We start from the raw sequence: 18,286 nt of genomic DNA on the forward strand, positions 1-18,286 counted from the left end.
CAAAGCATGCAAGAATAAGGGAAGGATGAGCATTCAAAAAGAATAAAAAGAATAAATACACAATAAAAAGAATAAATACACAGGTTGATAACTTCTCTTTTTTTTATTATTACGTTTGTCTTGAAATAAGAGGTCAGGTGCCCACATAAACACTGAAGCAGGTTTAAACTCCTCTTGCCCCCCACAAAAAAAGACAAAAAACTTTGAGTTTTGTGCACAAATGTGTTGAAAAGTTCATATTTCTATGAGGCACAATTATTATATATAAAAATTCCCTCTGTGGCAGCTGGATTAAACGGATAAAAATAAAATCAAACTAATTTGGCCTAAAAGCCTCTGAACGCCCACCGAGGAACCTGATGAGGCTCTGGCCTCACCTGTCAGAGGCTCACAGGTGGTTTCATGGGCCTTCATTCACATCATGTGCTTAAGAAGGCAGTTGTTTTTGTATATCAGCCTAACTGTGCTGCCCTTCAACGGGGTGTCGACTGAAATAACTTCATAATAACTGAGCCTTTTAAGCAAAAGGTTGAGATCACACTGACTCGTGTTTCTTGCTCAGCCAGGACGTTTTGGGTTTAGCCTGCAGAAGAAAAACGTGACCAAATGTTTTGTCCTGCTCGCTCCACATCGATTTGCTTTCTTCCCATTCAGTCACAAACGACACAGAAAACACACACACACACACAAAACACACAACCTGCAAACACGACACCAATCCGACATACAAAGTGAAGATAAAGCAAACTGTGCACATGAAGCAACACAAACATGCGACATGAAGCACTGAAAAGGTTGAAAATAGCTGCTGTGCATCTGTCATAGACTTAAGTGAAAGCCACGAAATGCAGATTCAGTTACTCACAAAATACATTTTTAGCACATTAACTCATCCCTAAGCCTCCCATTTCCTTTTATTGGCTGTTTTTAAAACCTGCAACCTGAAAAGATTTTGATCCTAAAACAACCACATTTATGAAAACTAACTTTTTCATATGTACACACCGCCTTACACGCCTTATTCAGATGGAATATCGGGTCTCCAAAAAGCACAAAACTCTACTTTCTTTAAACCGCAAAAGCCATTTTTCCATTTTTGTCACATTACAGGCACGACGGCGGCCATAAACTAATGCAAACAACCATCGTTTTAACCAGTGCAACAATTGTGACCAATTGTGTTCCAGAATGATTCGTCAACATCATTAATAACACATTTTTTTTAAAAAAAAGTGAGAGAGGTTTTTTTATGTTGTTTTTGTCCTTCTGAGCAGAAAGTGTTGGTTTCATGAGAAGCAGCTTCAGCGCTTTCGGTGTTAGTTTAGCAGTGACTTCACTTCCCAATTTACACAGAGAGAGAGAGAGAGAGAGAGAGAGAGAGAGAGAGAGAGAGAGAGAGAGAGAGAGAAGAAAAAAAACCTGCCATCCGGTTATGGTCTGTGAGCAAAAAATTGTAACTGCAATGGTTTGCGACATAGAGCCAATGCACCCCTGCATGCATTGAAGCGAGCTTAAAGGAGGCTAAATTGGCTTTAACATTCACAAAACGACTAAATGACACAGACTGCGACGCTGCTGCGATGGACTGTTCGATAAAGGTACGTCGTTTGAATTGTTGTGCTTTTTTAAAAAACGCTGCTGATGGCGGTGAACATGACAGGCGGCCACCCACACCAGCCCTGAGTCTGCTGAGTGAGAGAAGGCGGTGATGCGAGCTCCCCACTCTTTCCTTCTTGTACAAAATTTCCTCTTCCTTCCCGTTCGTGGTTGTATGTCGGCTCTATAATAACACAACTAACCACTGCATCTTTACAGTCAGATAAAAACACTAATTGGTGGCCGGTTAGACACGTATGAGAGGATTTCCAAAACGCACGCGTTTCGGAGGGGTTTTCTTTCTTTCTTTTTTTAAAAATTCGTTTTCCTCTGATTGCTCCGTTTCGAGCTCATCCCGCAGAAAAAAAAGAATAAATAAATAAATAAATAACGCGCGGGGTTTGAGATTACTGCGCATTTAACGGGCTGATAAACTGCTCTTTTTCTTGAACTGGGGATAAGTTGATGAAGTGATGCGGGATTTCATTGGTGCGCACAAGGCAGGTGTCCCTGAAGGCGCCATGGACCGACTTGGATGCAGTGCGAACCCTCATTTTAAAGAGCAGCAGGATCCACTTCCATCACACGGCTGGTATTTCACATTTCATACCTTCTTTTAAATTCAACTTGATTTAATTATTTTTAGCTGTTCGTCCTCTGCGGACGTCCACGACGCAGTAAACGTCTCGTGTTGTTGGACGTGCAGAAACGGAGGCCTCGGGGTCAGGAATTCAGATCGAAAAAGCGCTTTTTGATGAGATTAACGCTGAAAACGCAGGGTTGCGCAACGAGTGAGAGCAGGCAAACGTTTTCAGTTGGAAGATGTAGGCCACAAAAACAGCCTGCATTCGTGTCATCGCGAAACGAATGTGCAACAAAAGGCAACTTTTTTCAGCTTTCGAAATAATATCCAGTAACGTGTTCATTTTGACACAGCATTAACACAGACACGTCTTGTTATAAACTATTTATTATAGCGATTTTCAACCACATTTAACGTCTTATTCTGCCAAATGTACAAACGGAGAAAAAAAGTCATCTTAAAACTCGGTCTGAGTAGTTTGGGGAACTAAGAATAATTACTGCATTACAGAAAAAGTTGGTTCATTTTGGCTACTAAGTAAAACATGAGTGAGTCATTAAAGGGCTGGTGCGTGAAAACGAGACCTTTCTGAAACGAAGACAGTTTTGTCCATATAAAAAGTATATTTTTATTCTGACTGGCTGTTGAAATGCTGGAAATTCTTCGTTGATTTAAAAAAAACCCCAACTTAATCAGCCTATTATTAATTTTTTTTAGATCATTATTCCTCTTGTAGTCTGTTGGAGCAGATTGCGTGTTTGAGGTTATTTTTAAGGCTAATTTATGGCTGCAAACGGGAGCGCTTGTCAGGTGTCGTTATCTGAACTCAGCAGGCTTCCTGTCTCAAACCTCAGACTTTCCGCGCACATTTCCGCCCCGTGGACTAGAAAAAAAAAAAAAAGTCGAAAAGGCAACAAAAGCCTCGCCAGAGACAGCGAGAGACAGAGAAACTTAGTGGACAAAGCGGGGCGTTGCTCTGCTTTAACCCCGCACTGTCCGCTCACACGGGGTCTGCGAGGTGCAGGAGAACCTGGTCTGGCTGCTCCCCCTCCGTGTGTGTGTGTGTGTGAGCGCGGCCTGCTCAGGCCATGCGTGTTGCCAGCCTCCGAGCTGTGAAAACCGCATCGTTGTTTGTGTAGCACAAAACGCAGCTGCTTCGGGCCTTTGCAAAATCAGCTCGGCTCGACTTTTACTTCTGCTTTCTGCCCGTGAACATGGCGAGCGCGCTCAGAGCTGCGGCCTTCGCACGACCCGATCCCCTCGGCCTCATTGTTGTAGGCTACACCTTGTTTTAGGCGACTGTTTTTCATCCTTATCGATATCCTGAAGTTGACACACACTTGACGTGTTTATTAGATGCGTGTAAAAAAACAAAAATTCATCAAGCATCTATCTGGAAGCCATTTGTGGTAAACAGGAGCTTGGTAACGCCTTGAAACGTTTCTTTGGTTGTTGTTGTTGCTGTTCGCAGACACGCACATTGAAGAACATCATCAAAGAATCACTTTAAATGGTCGTGGGTGTGAGTGCTTCTGACAGTCAGCATCTGTGTCTGTATGATCCATCTGACATTTTTCCACCAACAATTCACCAGTGCAGGGCAAAAGAAAATGTTTCAAGACCACCAAAACAGCCTGAATGAAATGCTGGTTATTTGTCAGGCTGCAGGAGGGAGGAGGAGGAGGAGGTGGTGATGGTGATGGTGATGGTAGCAGAATATGTCAGTAAATCAGCCTCTTTGACAGATTAGTAAGACATCCACTGATGTATGCAAAAACTGCCTGGTGGGATAAACCATATAATTACGAATGCACAACAGCAGGTGTTAACCACATCCTGGTTGCAGTTTGGGCCAGCAGCTCTCGGCCTCTTTGGCTTGTGACCCCTTTAAATGAAACAACGCCTTCCTGCAAGCCGCAGCATTTGTTTACCTCTAATGACCAGCTCAGATAAACATATTTAAACGTACAGAGACGGAAAGAAGGAAACAAAGAAAAGATCAGATGAACATATTTAAACGTACAGAGAAGGAAAGAAGGAAAGAAAGAAAAGATCAGATGAACATTTTTGGAAAAACATTGTTTTTTTTCCCCCCTGCTCTCCCATTGTGCTTTTCGTTTTTTTTTGTGATCCCACAGGTCCATTGTGCGACCTAAAGGGCAAATACTGGTTTTAATCAATTGAATTAATCAATCAATCAATCAACAGCAAATTAATGCGAAAATGCTGTGAAAATATAAGTAAAAAAGTCAAAAAAAGAGGCTTTTTAGAAGAGACAACTGGCTGCTTTTGCTTGTTTTCCATCACTATAAACTTTTTAAATCTCTATAAATCTTCAGGGTTTTTTTTTTGACTGTCACACACAAAAAAACAAAACCAAAAAACATTTGATGTCACTTTGTATCTTTGGCTTTGAAAAGGCATTTCACTGGCATTCACGTCCATTTTAACCATTCTCTGATGTTCTACAGACCAAATGATTAATTCTCAATGCAGATTAATCGATAATGAAAATAATCGTCAGTTGCAGCCTGAGGCGCCAGGTGTGTTTCACTGGCATTAAGTGTAAAATCACACCAACAGCAAAAAAACAAAACTTTCAAAAACTTTCAGGGCAAAACATTATAACTTATTGAAACAGTCTTTAGCACCAACACCCTCCATTTCTGATTCATAACATGATCATCACGTGATCCATTTTTATATTCTGCCTTGAGAACGTAGAAACATGTTGAACTGGTGCTGGAGGTCTTAAACTGCATTGTGGGAATCCAAGTCAAACATGGTGGTGGTGTGCAGTTGATATAAAATGTTATTTCATAGATATTTCAGAAGCATGGTGTGTGTGTGTGTGTGTGTGTGTGTGTGTGTGTGTGTGTGTGTGTGTGTCGCAAACAACCTGTGATCACACTCACTGAGCTCTTGGTTTGGGCAAGACTGCATGATGCAACCCCGCAAAGCTGCTGACATGAAGTCGTGTCAAAAGTTTCCCTTCGTCTTCGTGCTCTCGCAGCAAAGCGAAAAGGTTGAGGTGTTTACTACCAAACTGAAAACAACCGACGTAAAGTTTAGGACCTCGAGGCACACGGCAGCATCGGGCCCCAAGAAGGTCGTGTTTTCTTTTTGCAGTTGTTTTGTGTCACTAAGCAACACACTGAACAGGAAGTCAGTTGTGGCACTGGCGGTCAGGCCACATTTTGGTATATTTGTATCAGTGTGCAGAGGAGGGTGAGCACAAGATAAAGAAAGAGCGGGAGCGCGAGTTTGTAGTTGTGAAAGCATGAGCTCGTCACTGAATGCACTGGCCCGAAAACTCAGTGTGACGAGTGCGGGGCTGCAACTGACGACTATTTTAACGACTAACCGATGAATTGTTGTACTCAAAAAACTGCGAAAAATGCTCATCAAAATTTCCCCAGAGTCCAAAGTGACGTAGTCAAATTGCTTTTTTTTGGTCCAACCAACAGTCCAAATCCCAAAGAGTCTTCATTTACTAACATGAATGACAAAGCAAAGCAACAAATCCTGACATTTAAGATGTTGCAACCAGAAAACGTTTGACATTTCTGCTTGAAAACTGACTGAAAGGATTAACCGATCATCAAAATAGACTAATTTTCTTCCATACAGCTTTTATCTAGATGAGAGGCTGCGAGTCACAACGATACTGACAGTTTGCACCCAAAAAAACTTCCAAAAATCGTCTTTAATCCCGATGAACAGCTACTCGCTCTCATGAACTGTCATGAGAATTTGCTGTCGGCGGCCTTTCAGTCAACTGTTTCACTTCTGCACAGTAGAAAAGGGCCTCTGAAGCCTCTCGCTCTGTGAGAGGAAGACTGGGGGAAAGAGCACAACCCAGCAAAAAGTAACACAAAGCAATCAGCTGAAGAACAAAACAGCAGTGCGGTCAAAAGAAAACCGAGCGGGACAACGTGAAGGTCGACACAAACCGAAACCGCATGTGTTTTAACGTTTAGGAAAATACTTTAGACTCTAAGTAGCAGGCGCAGTTATTAAAAATGCGACACCTACTATAGTTAGAGCCCTCAGTTTACAACATAACACTTTATGTTTTTATTATTTAAAAGGTGAAGCCCACTGATTTCAGACCTTAAAGAATGTTTACAGGAGTACTAAAATATATATATATATATTGCATAAAGTGGCTCCAGACAGAGTGCTGTGAAATCAGATAAAATGCCTCATGTGATGTCACTCGAGGCCGCATTGGACGGGGCAGCGGACTACAAGTGGGGCGTAGTCAGAGAGACGGGGGCTTGTCAGGTATCTGTGACCTGCTCCTCGTCTCTCCTACGTTAGCTTCTACCAGCATACGCCCCTGAATCTCTGACTGAACTGCTGGCCGTCGGGTTGCATTGTGGGTAATGTAGGCACCAGAATTTCCTAGTTTAATGTTTGTGTTGCTACATCAGAACAATTCTAACAAATCCAATCTACAACATGACATTATCTATACATATCTATCATCTCTGTCTTTAAATGTAGTGAAGTATACAATATCAGGGAATATTTGTTTCACGTGAAACCAGACAAGCTTTTGCCTGTGCTTGCTTAAGACGGGGCGCATCCACGACACAGCAGCAAAGGCTCCATGCAGCAGCAACAGCAACGGCAGGCTGCTGCAATCCCACACACTCACTTGTGTATCAGCTCATCTGCAGCCTCCAGGAAATGCCAAACTGTGTGCCATGCATTAAGATGTGCTGTACAATGCTCAGGCAACAATGAGCTAAAAAAAACCAAAAAAACCCCACACGCTCAGGCAAAACACAAAGCAGAAAAACAATGCGAAGGCGGCACTTCAATCAGGGCTGTACTCTTCACTCTGTCCAATGAACCCGACCCCCCTCTCCTCCCCTGACCACAGGCCTTTAAGGGTTGTTTTCCAGCTTTAAAATGACCCACATTTTTTAACACTGTGCCCCCCCCCACCCCCACCCCCACCTCCACCCCCACCCCTCCTCCATTTCCTCTCCCTTGGCCTGTGCCAAAAGGTTCCTCTGCACATGGCGGCCAGGTTTCCTGTAGACCACTGAAAAAGCACCGCACTGACGTACAAGGCCCGAAGACAATGCTCAGCTCCTCTAAACAAACACGCACTCGCGGCCGCTCAGACTGTCGCGGCCGCATCACGCAGGCACACGGTTAATTGGAGAAGCAGGCAGAACAACAGGTCCTGCGTTTGCGCCGAGAAGCTTTAAGGCCTAACTTTAGGTGCTGCACACAGGAAGACGGACTTAAATCTTGATTAGACTCCACCCCTATCTAACACCCTCCTCCCCCTCGCAACCCCAATTCTAACGACAAAATAAAACTGTGGTTAAGGTTACTGATGTTATTTAAGATTAGGCAGCCTCTTGACTGCCTTTACCTGCCATTTCACTCTCGAGTGTTTTTCTGTGGGGGTTTAGTAATCTTACATCCCTCTGGCTGTTCAGATTAAACACGCACTTAAAAGTTTTAATAAATCACAGGACAATAGGACTGAATTTTAAATATCAGTATGAATTTGTGTGTGTGTGTGGCAGCAATAGTTTGGTGGTTCTACATATTTATAATGTTCCCTGAAGGGAAAATATACAGCAGGGAATGCAGTTTGATGGGTGTAATTTATTGTATAAATGCACATAAAAAAATTATGACAGTCTTTACACTTCATGGATCTTTTTAACAATTTCAAGCCAATTACTTATTGTAGGAGAATCATTCTGTTACCAAATTATTATTTTTCTTCTGCTGCAGTGAATATTTTAAGCCGGTACAGTAAAGCACTGCTATAAAGTATTCATTAAATTCCTGAGATACAAGTTCAATCTCTCAGTCTGTTTGAGGTGTGCTGTGCTGTTCATGTTAACTGAAGCCTCTTAGGTGGAATAAAGTGAGTCTGTACGTGGTGGCAAAAAGACAGTTTCCACAGGTTGTGACCCGGTATGTTAAAAGGCAGGCACTGACCGCTGTGGCTCTGTTGGACAGGAAGCGCTGTCCGTGGTAAGTGAGGATCAGCCCATATTCGAGACGAACTACACCACAGCCCCGGCCATGCACATGAAGACTGAGATGACGTCGCCCGGCGCGTTCAGCCAGGCCTCCAAGCCGAGTCCCGAGCCCACCGAGCCGGAGTGGGCGGGGTCAGCGGCACCAAACCCTGGGAAAAGAGCCGAACACGTCAACGGAACCAGGTGAGTCAGGGCAGACTCAGGCCACAGGGGAGCGCAGGTTCCCGGATTATCTGACTGGGATTTTCCAAACCCTAAAATTGTTTATTGTTCACTTAACAAATTTCCCTTATTGTTTACCATCACTGAGAGGAGAAAACATTTGAAATCCAAACATGTTGTTATTTTGTTATCATGTTATGTTATTTTTGGTGTTTGAACTTTAAATGAAGGATTACATGTTGTCGGTGGTGAAAAGTAACTGAAAACATTTACTCAAGTACTGTACTGTACTCTGATTATTTCCATTTTCTGCTACTTTTTACATCTCTAACAGTTCCTTGGGAAATGTACTTTTTAGTCCACTACATTCATGTTAGAGCTGTAAATACTAGCAAATTTTGAGGGTAAAATGTTAAAAACAAAAACACGATAAACTTAAAATACCTTCAACAATTAAACCAGCAGTTCCCTTGTCACATGTCAGAGACAGTTACCCTCTAAAGTGTCCGATGCAGGGCGCCCTGGTAGCTCACCTGCTAACAGGTGTGCACCACATACCACATGTTAAGTCCGGGACCCCGTTGCCCCCTCTCTCCTTCACCACCCTCCTCTCATTCTCTCTCTTTCCTGTCACTGTCCAAATAAAGCCACAGATAATTTAAAAACATCTCACCAATGAAGGGGCCAAGGCAGGAACCACTGAACTAAAGAACCAAAGTGCACATAAAGCAGCTCAAAGCAGCTCCAACTCTCTAGTGAAATGCTGCAGGAGCATCTTTGTTCTGTTAAATTCGTGGTTTCTGTTACACCTGGCAGTTACTGAGTATAAATCTCTAGTAGCTCTCACGGCTCAAAACTAGCTTGTGTGGTTTAACGGAGGGATCCATGAACTCTCCCCTTGGTAAACACTCACTTTTGACAAGTTTGAACTTTCATTCAAGCTGGTGCCACCCGCTCCATGTCACTGCCAGCCTACTCTTTATGGACCTTTTCACTGGAATCGTGTTGCTGTGAAACAGCTTTGGGCACATAAATTTCTTGCCTGTCGCCTGCAGATATTAGCAAACAACGCAAGAGGAAGCAAGCTTTCACTCAGTTGAAACTGTGAAATCTATGCTGTATTGCCAAAGATTAGCAGCAACAGTAAACACCTCATTACCTGAACTAACTGGAAGTGTTCTGATATTTTATGGACCGTAGAGAAAGTACGTGACCCGATTCTTTGTCCTCTGTTCCAGCCGCGAGTCCCCGGTGGACTGCAGCGTCACCAAGCGCTCCAGACACATGAGCAACGACGGGGCCCCGATGCCATACCAGGGCTCGTACCCGGAGACCCGCGTGAGCCCCCAGACGGCCACCCCGCCCAGCAGTGCCACGGAGGAGAAGAGGGTCATAGTGCCGGCAGGTGAGCTGAGTCACTCAATCACCATTCACAGATGTGCACAGCGTGTGTTTGTGCATCTTAAACTCCTTCCCCAAACTACTACTACTGAACTGGGTGAGTGTCAGGCATTAAAGTGAGTGCTATTTAAAAAGCGTGAAGTCCAAGGTGTGAATTTAACTGTGACACAGAGAGAGAGAGAGAGAGAGCAGGCAGGAACAGATGTGTGATGAGCTGGTGAGGACATTTTCATTTTTAATCATCCTGCTTCCTGTCACTACATCTGAAATCTTTTCTGGCTTCGATGAGGGGCTGATGTACAAAAGCTGGCTCCTCTTCAGCCCACAGCCTTCCACTGTTGTCCGAAAACTATCACAAACTATCATTATGATTAATATAAGCACAGGTCAGTCACCAACAAATGCACTGCTGAAAGTTTGAGAAAGTGTTCATTAGAAAAGACAATCTCCTGCTGCATTAGAAATCAACCAATCAATTGTTTTTTGTTGGGGTTTTTTTGAGTGTAGAATAACATTTATGCTTTAAATCACAGAGGACAACCATAGAATCTTCTTAAGTTGAAAATAAACGTAAAACAAAACAGGAAGGACGTGTCATTTCTTTGTGGACATTCAAGGCTAAATTTGTCCAAAAAAACGCTCCCAACGTAACAACATCGCACTTGAGCTCGAGTGTTGTCAAAGTCAGAAATCTTTAATATCAGCAATGCTGGCAGTGTGTAAAAACCATGTCGAATGTTCATTCTGAAGAGATTTCTTTAAACTTTTGCAACAGCTGAACCGCGAGCACAGTGGATTTCCCTTTTTCTTTGCAGAGGAAAATCACTGACCTAAAGCATGGAGTAAAGACAGCGATGTGTCATTACAATCCAAGTAGTCATCGTCAAGGTTCAGATGACCTACTGTGTTTAGTCCACTTCATCCTCGCTATGAATCAGTGGGACAGCCATCTAAAAACTAACCTGATGACATACTTCAGGTTGTGGGGCCTGCACACGTCTCATAACGTTATCGTCCCGTCAGACGCGTCATGCGAGCAGTTCAGGGCTGCGTGTTCGTGTGCACGTTTCTGTGAGTCAGTCTTTGGAGGGATCCCACTCCTGAGGTGTTCAGGGGACGCTTTAAGATTCAGCTCTGTGAAACCCGACAAGATTCGTCAATGAGTCACCAGCGCAGAGTTATTCTGCTTCATAATACACGGATGTTGCATCACAGTAGCATGTGTTAACCAAGGACAATCAGGACCCGAGGGTGTGGCGACTAAAGCTCCAGCCTAATATTACGGTCAATTCACAGTCATTGTTTGCTACTGGAAGTGAGCTTTGCTTTCTTGGATCAGACTAGTGATTAGTACTTTACCAAGACATTATGATCAAATTGAATCTGAAATGACTTGTTAATAACAGGTTTACCATACATTACCAAATATGTATGAGAGTTTAATTAAATATTGTAAAAATTAAAAGTAAAACTATCCAATCTCAACCCTGTTACCTTGAAGATCACCAATCAGAGTATTTATACACTACTGACAGGATTATTTTCTTGCTAGCTTCTTTACACAGATGTTGTACTGAAACTGAACATTGTGAAGAAAACTAATTATTTTGATGAAAAATGGAATCTGCTATATATGATTAGAGGTATATAACCATAAAAACTAACCACATGAAAGAGTTTAAAAGATAAAAAGATTGCTGAAATTACATCTAATGTAATATGATACAGGATATGAATTTTTTTATTTTTGAATTTTAAAGACCAATGTACAAAAATTCTACAAATAACTTTCTGTTTATGCATTATGAAAAATGCTTCAATAAAGGTAACAGTAAAGAAACAAACTGTTAAGCTGTCCCCTAAAATCATCTGCACATTGAAATCACATTTAGTGCTTTTTAAGTCTAAGAAATCTTAACACCTTTCCCATATTTTTCCAGTGCTGAAACGCATCTCCAAATAGTGAACACATGCGAAATCACATGAAAACCTTCTAAAATGCAAATGTTTGAAGCGATGACGTGTGTTCCTGCGTCACATGAAAACCACAGGCCCTCACATGTTTAACACTAAACCTTAAACAACTCGTTTTGTTCACCTTTAAGTGCAATTTGCTTGAAATCCTTCATATCTACAGCACAAACTCGGAAAACAGCGAAGCGATATGCAAAACAATATAAAGTGTTTTGTCAAAACTGTCATAAACACCAAATGTGTCTTCCCTGAGGACCCCTGGGACCGTCTTTAGCTTAGCATTATCGGTAATTATTTGTTTACTTCCTGAATCCTGATACCTTCAGGGAAATTGCGAGAGCAGGTGTTGACTTGTGGAGAACAGAGCCAGAAAACACAGCAGGCTACAATAAAATGAGAAAAACACGAGACATTTGAGTACAAATCTCATTTTAAAAAAAAACTAAACATATGAACAGAACAACACTCATGTCACGTAGTAGCTGGTAACCATGTTTTGAGGTTGACTAAACCACGCATCTGTTTTCACAAAGTGGTTCTAACCAACCAATCAGTATCACTACTAGTACTCTGGTAGCAACGCAGTTTCCGGAGTTACTTAGCACTTTCATGCTCTGCAGAAAAATCATGACAATCCTCCAGCCATCCTTCAGTCTTTCTTTTCTGCTTTAAAGAGCATTTTTATTCAAAGAAGCTGAAATAACAGCATCTCTCACTATGTAAAACAGAATGTCCAAACACTGCAACATATCATTTGTGTGTTTAAACAATTTGCTTCAAAACTAGTTTTGTCCATGTCTGAGATATGATGTGAGCACATCCAAGTGAAGCATCACTATGCAGAATGTATTTTAAAAGTGTGTGTGTGTGTGTGTGTGTGTGTGGTGGGGGATGTTGAATATCTGCAGTTTGCATGGATTTCTTTACATTTTCTGTATGACTCAGTCTACTTCCTGCTCATGTGAGTTTTTGAAAGACAGAACAGCATCTACTCAGCCGGCTCAAAGATCCTACAACAAGACGAGACACCGCATTGTGAATCAGTGTCACCTGGAGTCTGTACTCATCATTTCTTTGCGCCTCTCAAACGTCAGATCCTGAGGTCTGGTCGCAGGACCACGTGCGACAGTGGCTGGACTGGGCCATCAAGGAGTACGTCCTGGAGGAAGTGGACGTCATGCTCTTCCAAGCGCTGGATGGCAAGGCCCTGTGCAAGATGACCAAGGAGGACATGATGCGTCTGACGTCGGCGTACAACGCAGACATTCTGCTCTCACACCTCAGTTACCTCCGGCAGAGTAAGTCTCAGAAGTCCCAGATGCCTCCCTCTCTCCAGCTGATTAACACTGTTTGGATTAGACGCTCTGTGGTCACCAAGCATTTTACCCAAACATTAAATAAATTACCAGAAATACATTTTTTGAGGATACATTAACTAAGCAGTTAATTGATCAAGCACACACAAAAAAATTAATGTTTGCAGTTTTTGGACAGCAAAGTTTTGAAGTTTATTCCAAACTTCAATTCCTGACACCCAAATTCCGCTCAGGTACTACGTTCAATCGAAGGTGTGGACAAATAAATAAAGAAACACCTTTCAATACAGGGACACTTACAAGGTCCTCAGTATGTTTGCTGTTGAGGCTGGAGGAACATGATGTCAAGTGAGGTTGACCTTTGTGTTTGGTTTTTAACCAAACCTGCTGTCCTCAGTAAGTGTTGTGACCGCCGTTCCTCTTTGCTAACACATGTTCTGGCATACAATATGTCCGCCGGGATTTTTATTACTTCACTGCGTAGTGTGAGTTTGCAGTGCTTGTGTCTGTAGCAGCAACATGTTCTAGACTGGTTTGCAAGATAACATAATGAGTAAACAGCCAGAAACATCTTCATATATCAGATGATCCGGTACCACAGCAACACCACAAGTCACCAGCTGACTCAGAACAACACCTCTCCAGTCTTTAAATTATGTCTAACATGGGGCTCAAAATACTGTCCACAATCCTTTCTTTATTTGGTCTTTGCTTCAGGTAGCCCCACCTTCTCCTACTCCACAACTCCCACCAACAACACACCACCACAACAACCCAGACTACAGGTGAAAGCAGGTGAGATCATGCACTCTCTCCTTCCATCACCTCCTTGTCATTGAAGGCCACAGAAACATGTTGTTCACCACATACAATTTCTGCAACACTTTTGGTTTTGTCGCTTGAGGTATCTGAGTTTGTGTGTGTGTGTGTGTGTGTGTGTGTGTGTGTGTTTTCTTATCGCGCTCTTTTATAAGTGGGCGAGGCTCAGTTAGAACTATGTGATGTCACATGCTTCTGTGCACCAATCAGGATTCAGCAGCATCTAACTCAAAATCTAACATGGTAGAATTGTGGGTTTTTTGCTTGTGTTTCTGATGGAGAAAATTAGCTGAGTTTTAATAATTAATTTAATCAAATCAACTATGGATTTTTCTTTCATTGTTGATAATTTAGTTATGAACACTTAATGTGAGTACTTCAACTTTTGATACATTAGCACTTAATAATACAATACAGGTATTAGTTTGAAAGCAGAGCATTTTTTGTAAACACTGATATTTTTACTTTTAAGCAAAGAATCTGAGTATTTCTTTCCAATACTGAAGTCATTTTTCATTCCATTATGACTTCAAAGACATGGTTTAAAAATAAATGATCAGGATGTATTTTTCTGTGACAATTTTATTTCAGGATTTCTTGTTTAATTAATACCATTTCCCAGTAATTACGTTGTCCAGAGGGTTTCTGGGTGTGAGTCAAAGCTCTGAAGTCACGATCACAGTCACACAGCTGACAGAGAAAAAAAACAAAAAAAAACAAAAACTTCTTAAATGTTTAAAGATTTGAAATAATATGTTGAGTTTCAGAACCGCGCCACATGGTTTCAAAAGTCTTAAAAGCTTTTTTGCCACAACATTGGGCCTCACTCGACAAAATTTGAGGAGCCCAAAAACTCAACAGCCAGTTTCAGAGAGGAAACAGCTGCACCGGTGCAGGAAACGGGGGGTATGGGTCCTGCTCCTGGGACACAATTCACAATCTTGTCGCGACAGGGGTGGCCTGAACAAAAGAACGTGTGCCCAAGAAACTGTGGGTCATCTTCAGACATCCAGACTCTTATTGTCTTGGTCTCCATACACTGACTTCCTTCCTGCTGTGACCGAACTGTCCACTTCAAAGCCTTTTTAACCCCATGAGACCGTCATCGTCTGGTCTCATCCTTGTCTCGTGTGTGTGTGTGTGTATGCAGAGAGCACTTTTGACGAGATCAGCCGCAGGAACAGCTGGCCAGCAAACACCATGCCCGCAGTGCCAAAAGGTGTGACAACAAACACTGATGGTGATATGAAACTAATGGCTCTTCTTCATGAAAAACTGGGGCACATCAGAGCAATTTCACCAGTTATTTCCTTGTTGATTTGCAGGCCCCTCCATGGAGCACCAACAAAGCACAAGAGTTACAGAGCCTGCTCCAAGAATCGTGCAAGGTATGAATGAAACATACTGATGTTATGTTTAACATCAATTAGCAATAGCTAACTGGCACTAAACACACAGCGCATCTGAGGCTGATGGCACTAGTGTGGGGGCAACCGTGCACAAAAGACAAAGTGAAATTTTGGCATGGGGATGGTGTTAGAAGAAGAGGGGGCACCAAGGTTGTGTACATATACATATACATGTACATATATTTCACACAGAACCACAAACAGACAGAGTACAAAGTTTTCAATCCAATAAGTGGTTGCTTAAATATTTCAGCTTGGACCAAAGTGGTGATTGGCCCGACTGACTGTCTGACAGCATCATCCTTAATCAACCTTAATTGTTCACTTTCACTTCATTCATTCAGCCCGACGCCGTGTTGATAACCTGTTCTAAGAAGGGGGGGGGGTTATTGTGTTTCCGCCTGACAAAGTGTGGCAAATCTGTCCCTTCACGTTGTTTCAGTCAGCACAGAAACTGCAGTAGCAATTTCCAGAAGCAGATGATTTCACCTTTTTCACAACAAAGAAATTTTTGAGATTAAGAGCTGATACTACATCCTCTTTCTTCACGCCACCCATGCCATATCTCTGATACGTCGGCTGTTTCTCTAAAATGTGGTCATGGTTGTGAGTGAACACAACGCACGCCAGATGTGAATCACAGGACAAAATGATGATGCATGTTTTTGCATTTTTTCGATATTTTATCTAATCTTGAAGGCACTACTGATGAAATTTCCTTGCAAATATTAAATAATGATTTGCTTTTTTCTTCTTTACAGATCCGTATCAGACATTGGGGCCCATTAGCAGTCGACTAGCGAACCCAGGTAAGAATCCAAACCACCACAAATTAAACCAAGGACGACACAAATGAGGCCTTTACACTGTCTGCTTTGGCATCATGAGAGAAAAGCAAGCAAGGGCTAGCACACATGTGCGCTAACTTTCCAAAATGGAGAAAACATCAAGCAACACCTGTTGTGTCAGCAGAATTGCATCACGCTTACACTGAGACGAAATCTGGCTTCCGTCTCACCAAAATGACTGTTTGCCCTGCTGTTTCCTCACAGAAGGCCAAGTCCTCAGCTCATCCAAGAACCGAACGGGCAAACAAAGTCCATACAAGCTCCCTGACCCCAGCGCTCACAGGCCTGTGGGTAGGTTTCTGCCCTCTCCAAGCCACACAGTGAAAAGGTCACATTTGCTGAAAAAAAAACCCCAAACAATAAATAAATGAATAAATAAGCTGACTGAGACTTTAGAGATGTGTTGTAAAACTACCAGGACAGAACGCTGTCCACAGCGAAACCATTAAATTCTTTGTCAAGAGGAAAACTGAGGAGCTGTCCAAGGTCCTGGAAATATTGGATGCATCCAGAAGAATTTTAAATACACGGTTCATCTTCCAAAATGTTCCAATATTAGTTATTAGTTATAGAATAAAGCTGCTTTGACACACACGTTTCACACAGCTCCTGCTGTCTTTCTTTGTTCGACCAAACAATGAAGTCAGAAGTCAATTCCTTAACTCCTTCTCTTCATTTGTCCTTCCAGGTTCAGGGCAGATCCAGCTGTGGCAGTTCCTGCTGGAGCTGCTGGCAGACAGCAACAACTCCGGCATCATCACCTGGGAGGGCACCAACGGCGAGTTCAAGATGACCGACCCGGACGAGGTGGCCAAGCGCTGGGGCGAGCGCAAGAGCAAACCCAACATGAACTACGACAAGCTGAGCCGTGCTCTGCGCTATTACTATGACAAAAACATCATGACTAAGGTGCACGGCAAGCGCTACGCCTACAAATTTGACTTCCAAGGCATCTCGCAGGCACACCAGAATCACGCAGCGGAAGGGGGGATTGTTAAGTACCAGACTGAGATGTCTTACGTCCAGCCCTACCACAGCCACCAGCCAAAAATGAACTTCATGGGGGGCCATCCAGCTCCTATGCCCGTCTCCCCCGGCAATTTTTTCGCCCCTCCGACAACATACTGGAACTCGCCCAACAGCCCCATCTATTCTGGGTCAGCCATGACCAGACATCCTGCCACTCACTCCCACCTGAGCTCGTACTACTGAGGCTGACGCATCTCACACCTGCACAGGAGAACACGAGCAAGGAACCCAGATGTGCTTGAGAACACATGCGCACACACCATCCAGGATGCACCTGAGCTGAACCCTGTCTGAAATGAAGGCGATATGACGCTACGGTCTGTTTTTATGAGGGCATTATGATGTTGTCTTTGGCGTATTCCTTCTTAAAAATGGACAAAACACGAGGCTAAATTAACTCTGTGATGAATGGAAAGGTATTATATTATACCCAAGATTTTCATGAATATACTGATGACACAATATATTGATGGTTATTCAGATATTATGAAACCAAGTTTATTTTGTAAGTATTTTGGTTGATAGCACCTGTTGTGAAGACCACAGTCACATTATGGTTTTGTAACCATCCTTGGTCGAAACTGCAGTTATCATATTCACTCACCTGACATTTGTAAAAGAAAAATTGTACAGAATTACTGTTATGTAGCAATGTAACATTTACTCATTATGTAAAGCTAATAAATGATGCTTGTACCTCAAAAAAAAACTGACTCCTGTAAGTTTTTTCATTTACAGATTCTGCATAGAAACTGCATAAAAACTTTTTTATTAGGTTTTCGTTAACTGAGAAATTTCCTTCCAAGTTTGCACGCAATAGCAAGCAGCTGGTTAGCTTAGCTTGGCATAAAGACTGAAACCAGAATGAAACAGCTTGACCCCAAAGCAACAAAACTCTGCCATCAGCACTAAATAATGTATATCATGATTGTTTAATCTATGGCTGTGGCTGTAGGTTTTTATTGAATGAACTGATGTGAGAGTGGTATCAATCTTTTCATCCAACTCTCAGCAAGAAAGCAAACAGTACTTAACATAATTTCCAAATACTGAGCTATTTCTTTAATGGGTAGTGATACAGACTCAGTCCTGCAAGAGACACTGACTTCTGGATTATTGCTACAAGCTG

The 18,286-nt window shown here is 42.4% G+C and overlaps 1 protein-coding gene across 5 annotated transcripts; it reads left to right on the top strand.

The window, feature by feature from the left end:
- Positions 1 to 1,430: 1,430 nt before the first annotated feature.
- On the top strand, positions 1,431 to 17,866 carry fli1rs (Fli-1 proto-oncogene, ETS transcription factor-related sequence). 5 transcript variants are annotated; one of them, XM_046400047.1, is made up of 11 exons: positions 1,434 to 1,598; positions 2,097 to 2,188; positions 8,177 to 8,382; positions 9,600 to 9,766; positions 12,831 to 13,034; positions 13,770 to 13,847; positions 15,022 to 15,111; positions 15,197 to 15,259; positions 16,042 to 16,089; positions 16,333 to 16,419; positions 16,817 to 17,866. In XM_046400047.1, the coding sequence occupies exons 3-11, from the start codon at positions 8,243 to 8,245 to the stop codon at positions 17,338 to 17,340; spliced, it is 1,401 nt and encodes a 466-aa protein (XP_046256003.1). In that variant the 5' UTR covers positions 1,434 to 1,598; positions 2,097 to 2,188; positions 8,177 to 8,242; the 3' UTR covers positions 17,341 to 17,866. The 5 variants fall into 5 exon arrangements, with proteins under 5 accessions (XP_046256001.1, XP_046256002.1, XP_046256004.1 ...); XM_046400045.1 differs by lacking the exon at positions 2,097 to 2,188 and having other exon boundaries at positions 1,431 to 1,598; XM_046400046.1 differs by lacking the exon at positions 2,097 to 2,188 and having other exon boundaries at positions 1,431 to 1,598; positions 15,022 to 15,090.
- Positions 17,867 to 18,286: the final 420 nt, after the last annotated feature.

This window comes from Scatophagus argus, chromosome 9, assembly GCF_020382885.2.
Source record: "Scatophagus argus isolate fScaArg1 chromosome 9, fScaArg1.pri, whole genome shotgun sequence".
Taxonomy (NCBI): domain Eukaryota; kingdom Metazoa; phylum Chordata; class Actinopteri; family Scatophagidae; genus Scatophagus; species Scatophagus argus.

Coding starts and splice junctions, on each gene's coding strand:
- fli1rs (XM_046400045.1), top strand. Junction 13,035..13,769: donor CCTCAGTTACCTCCGGCAGA/GTAAGTCTCAGA, acceptor TCTTTGCTTCAG/GTAGCCCCACCTTCTCCTAC. Junction 15,260..16,041: donor TGCTCCAAGAATCGTGCAAG/GTATGAATGAAA, acceptor TCTTCTTTACAG/ATCCGTATCAGACATTGGGG.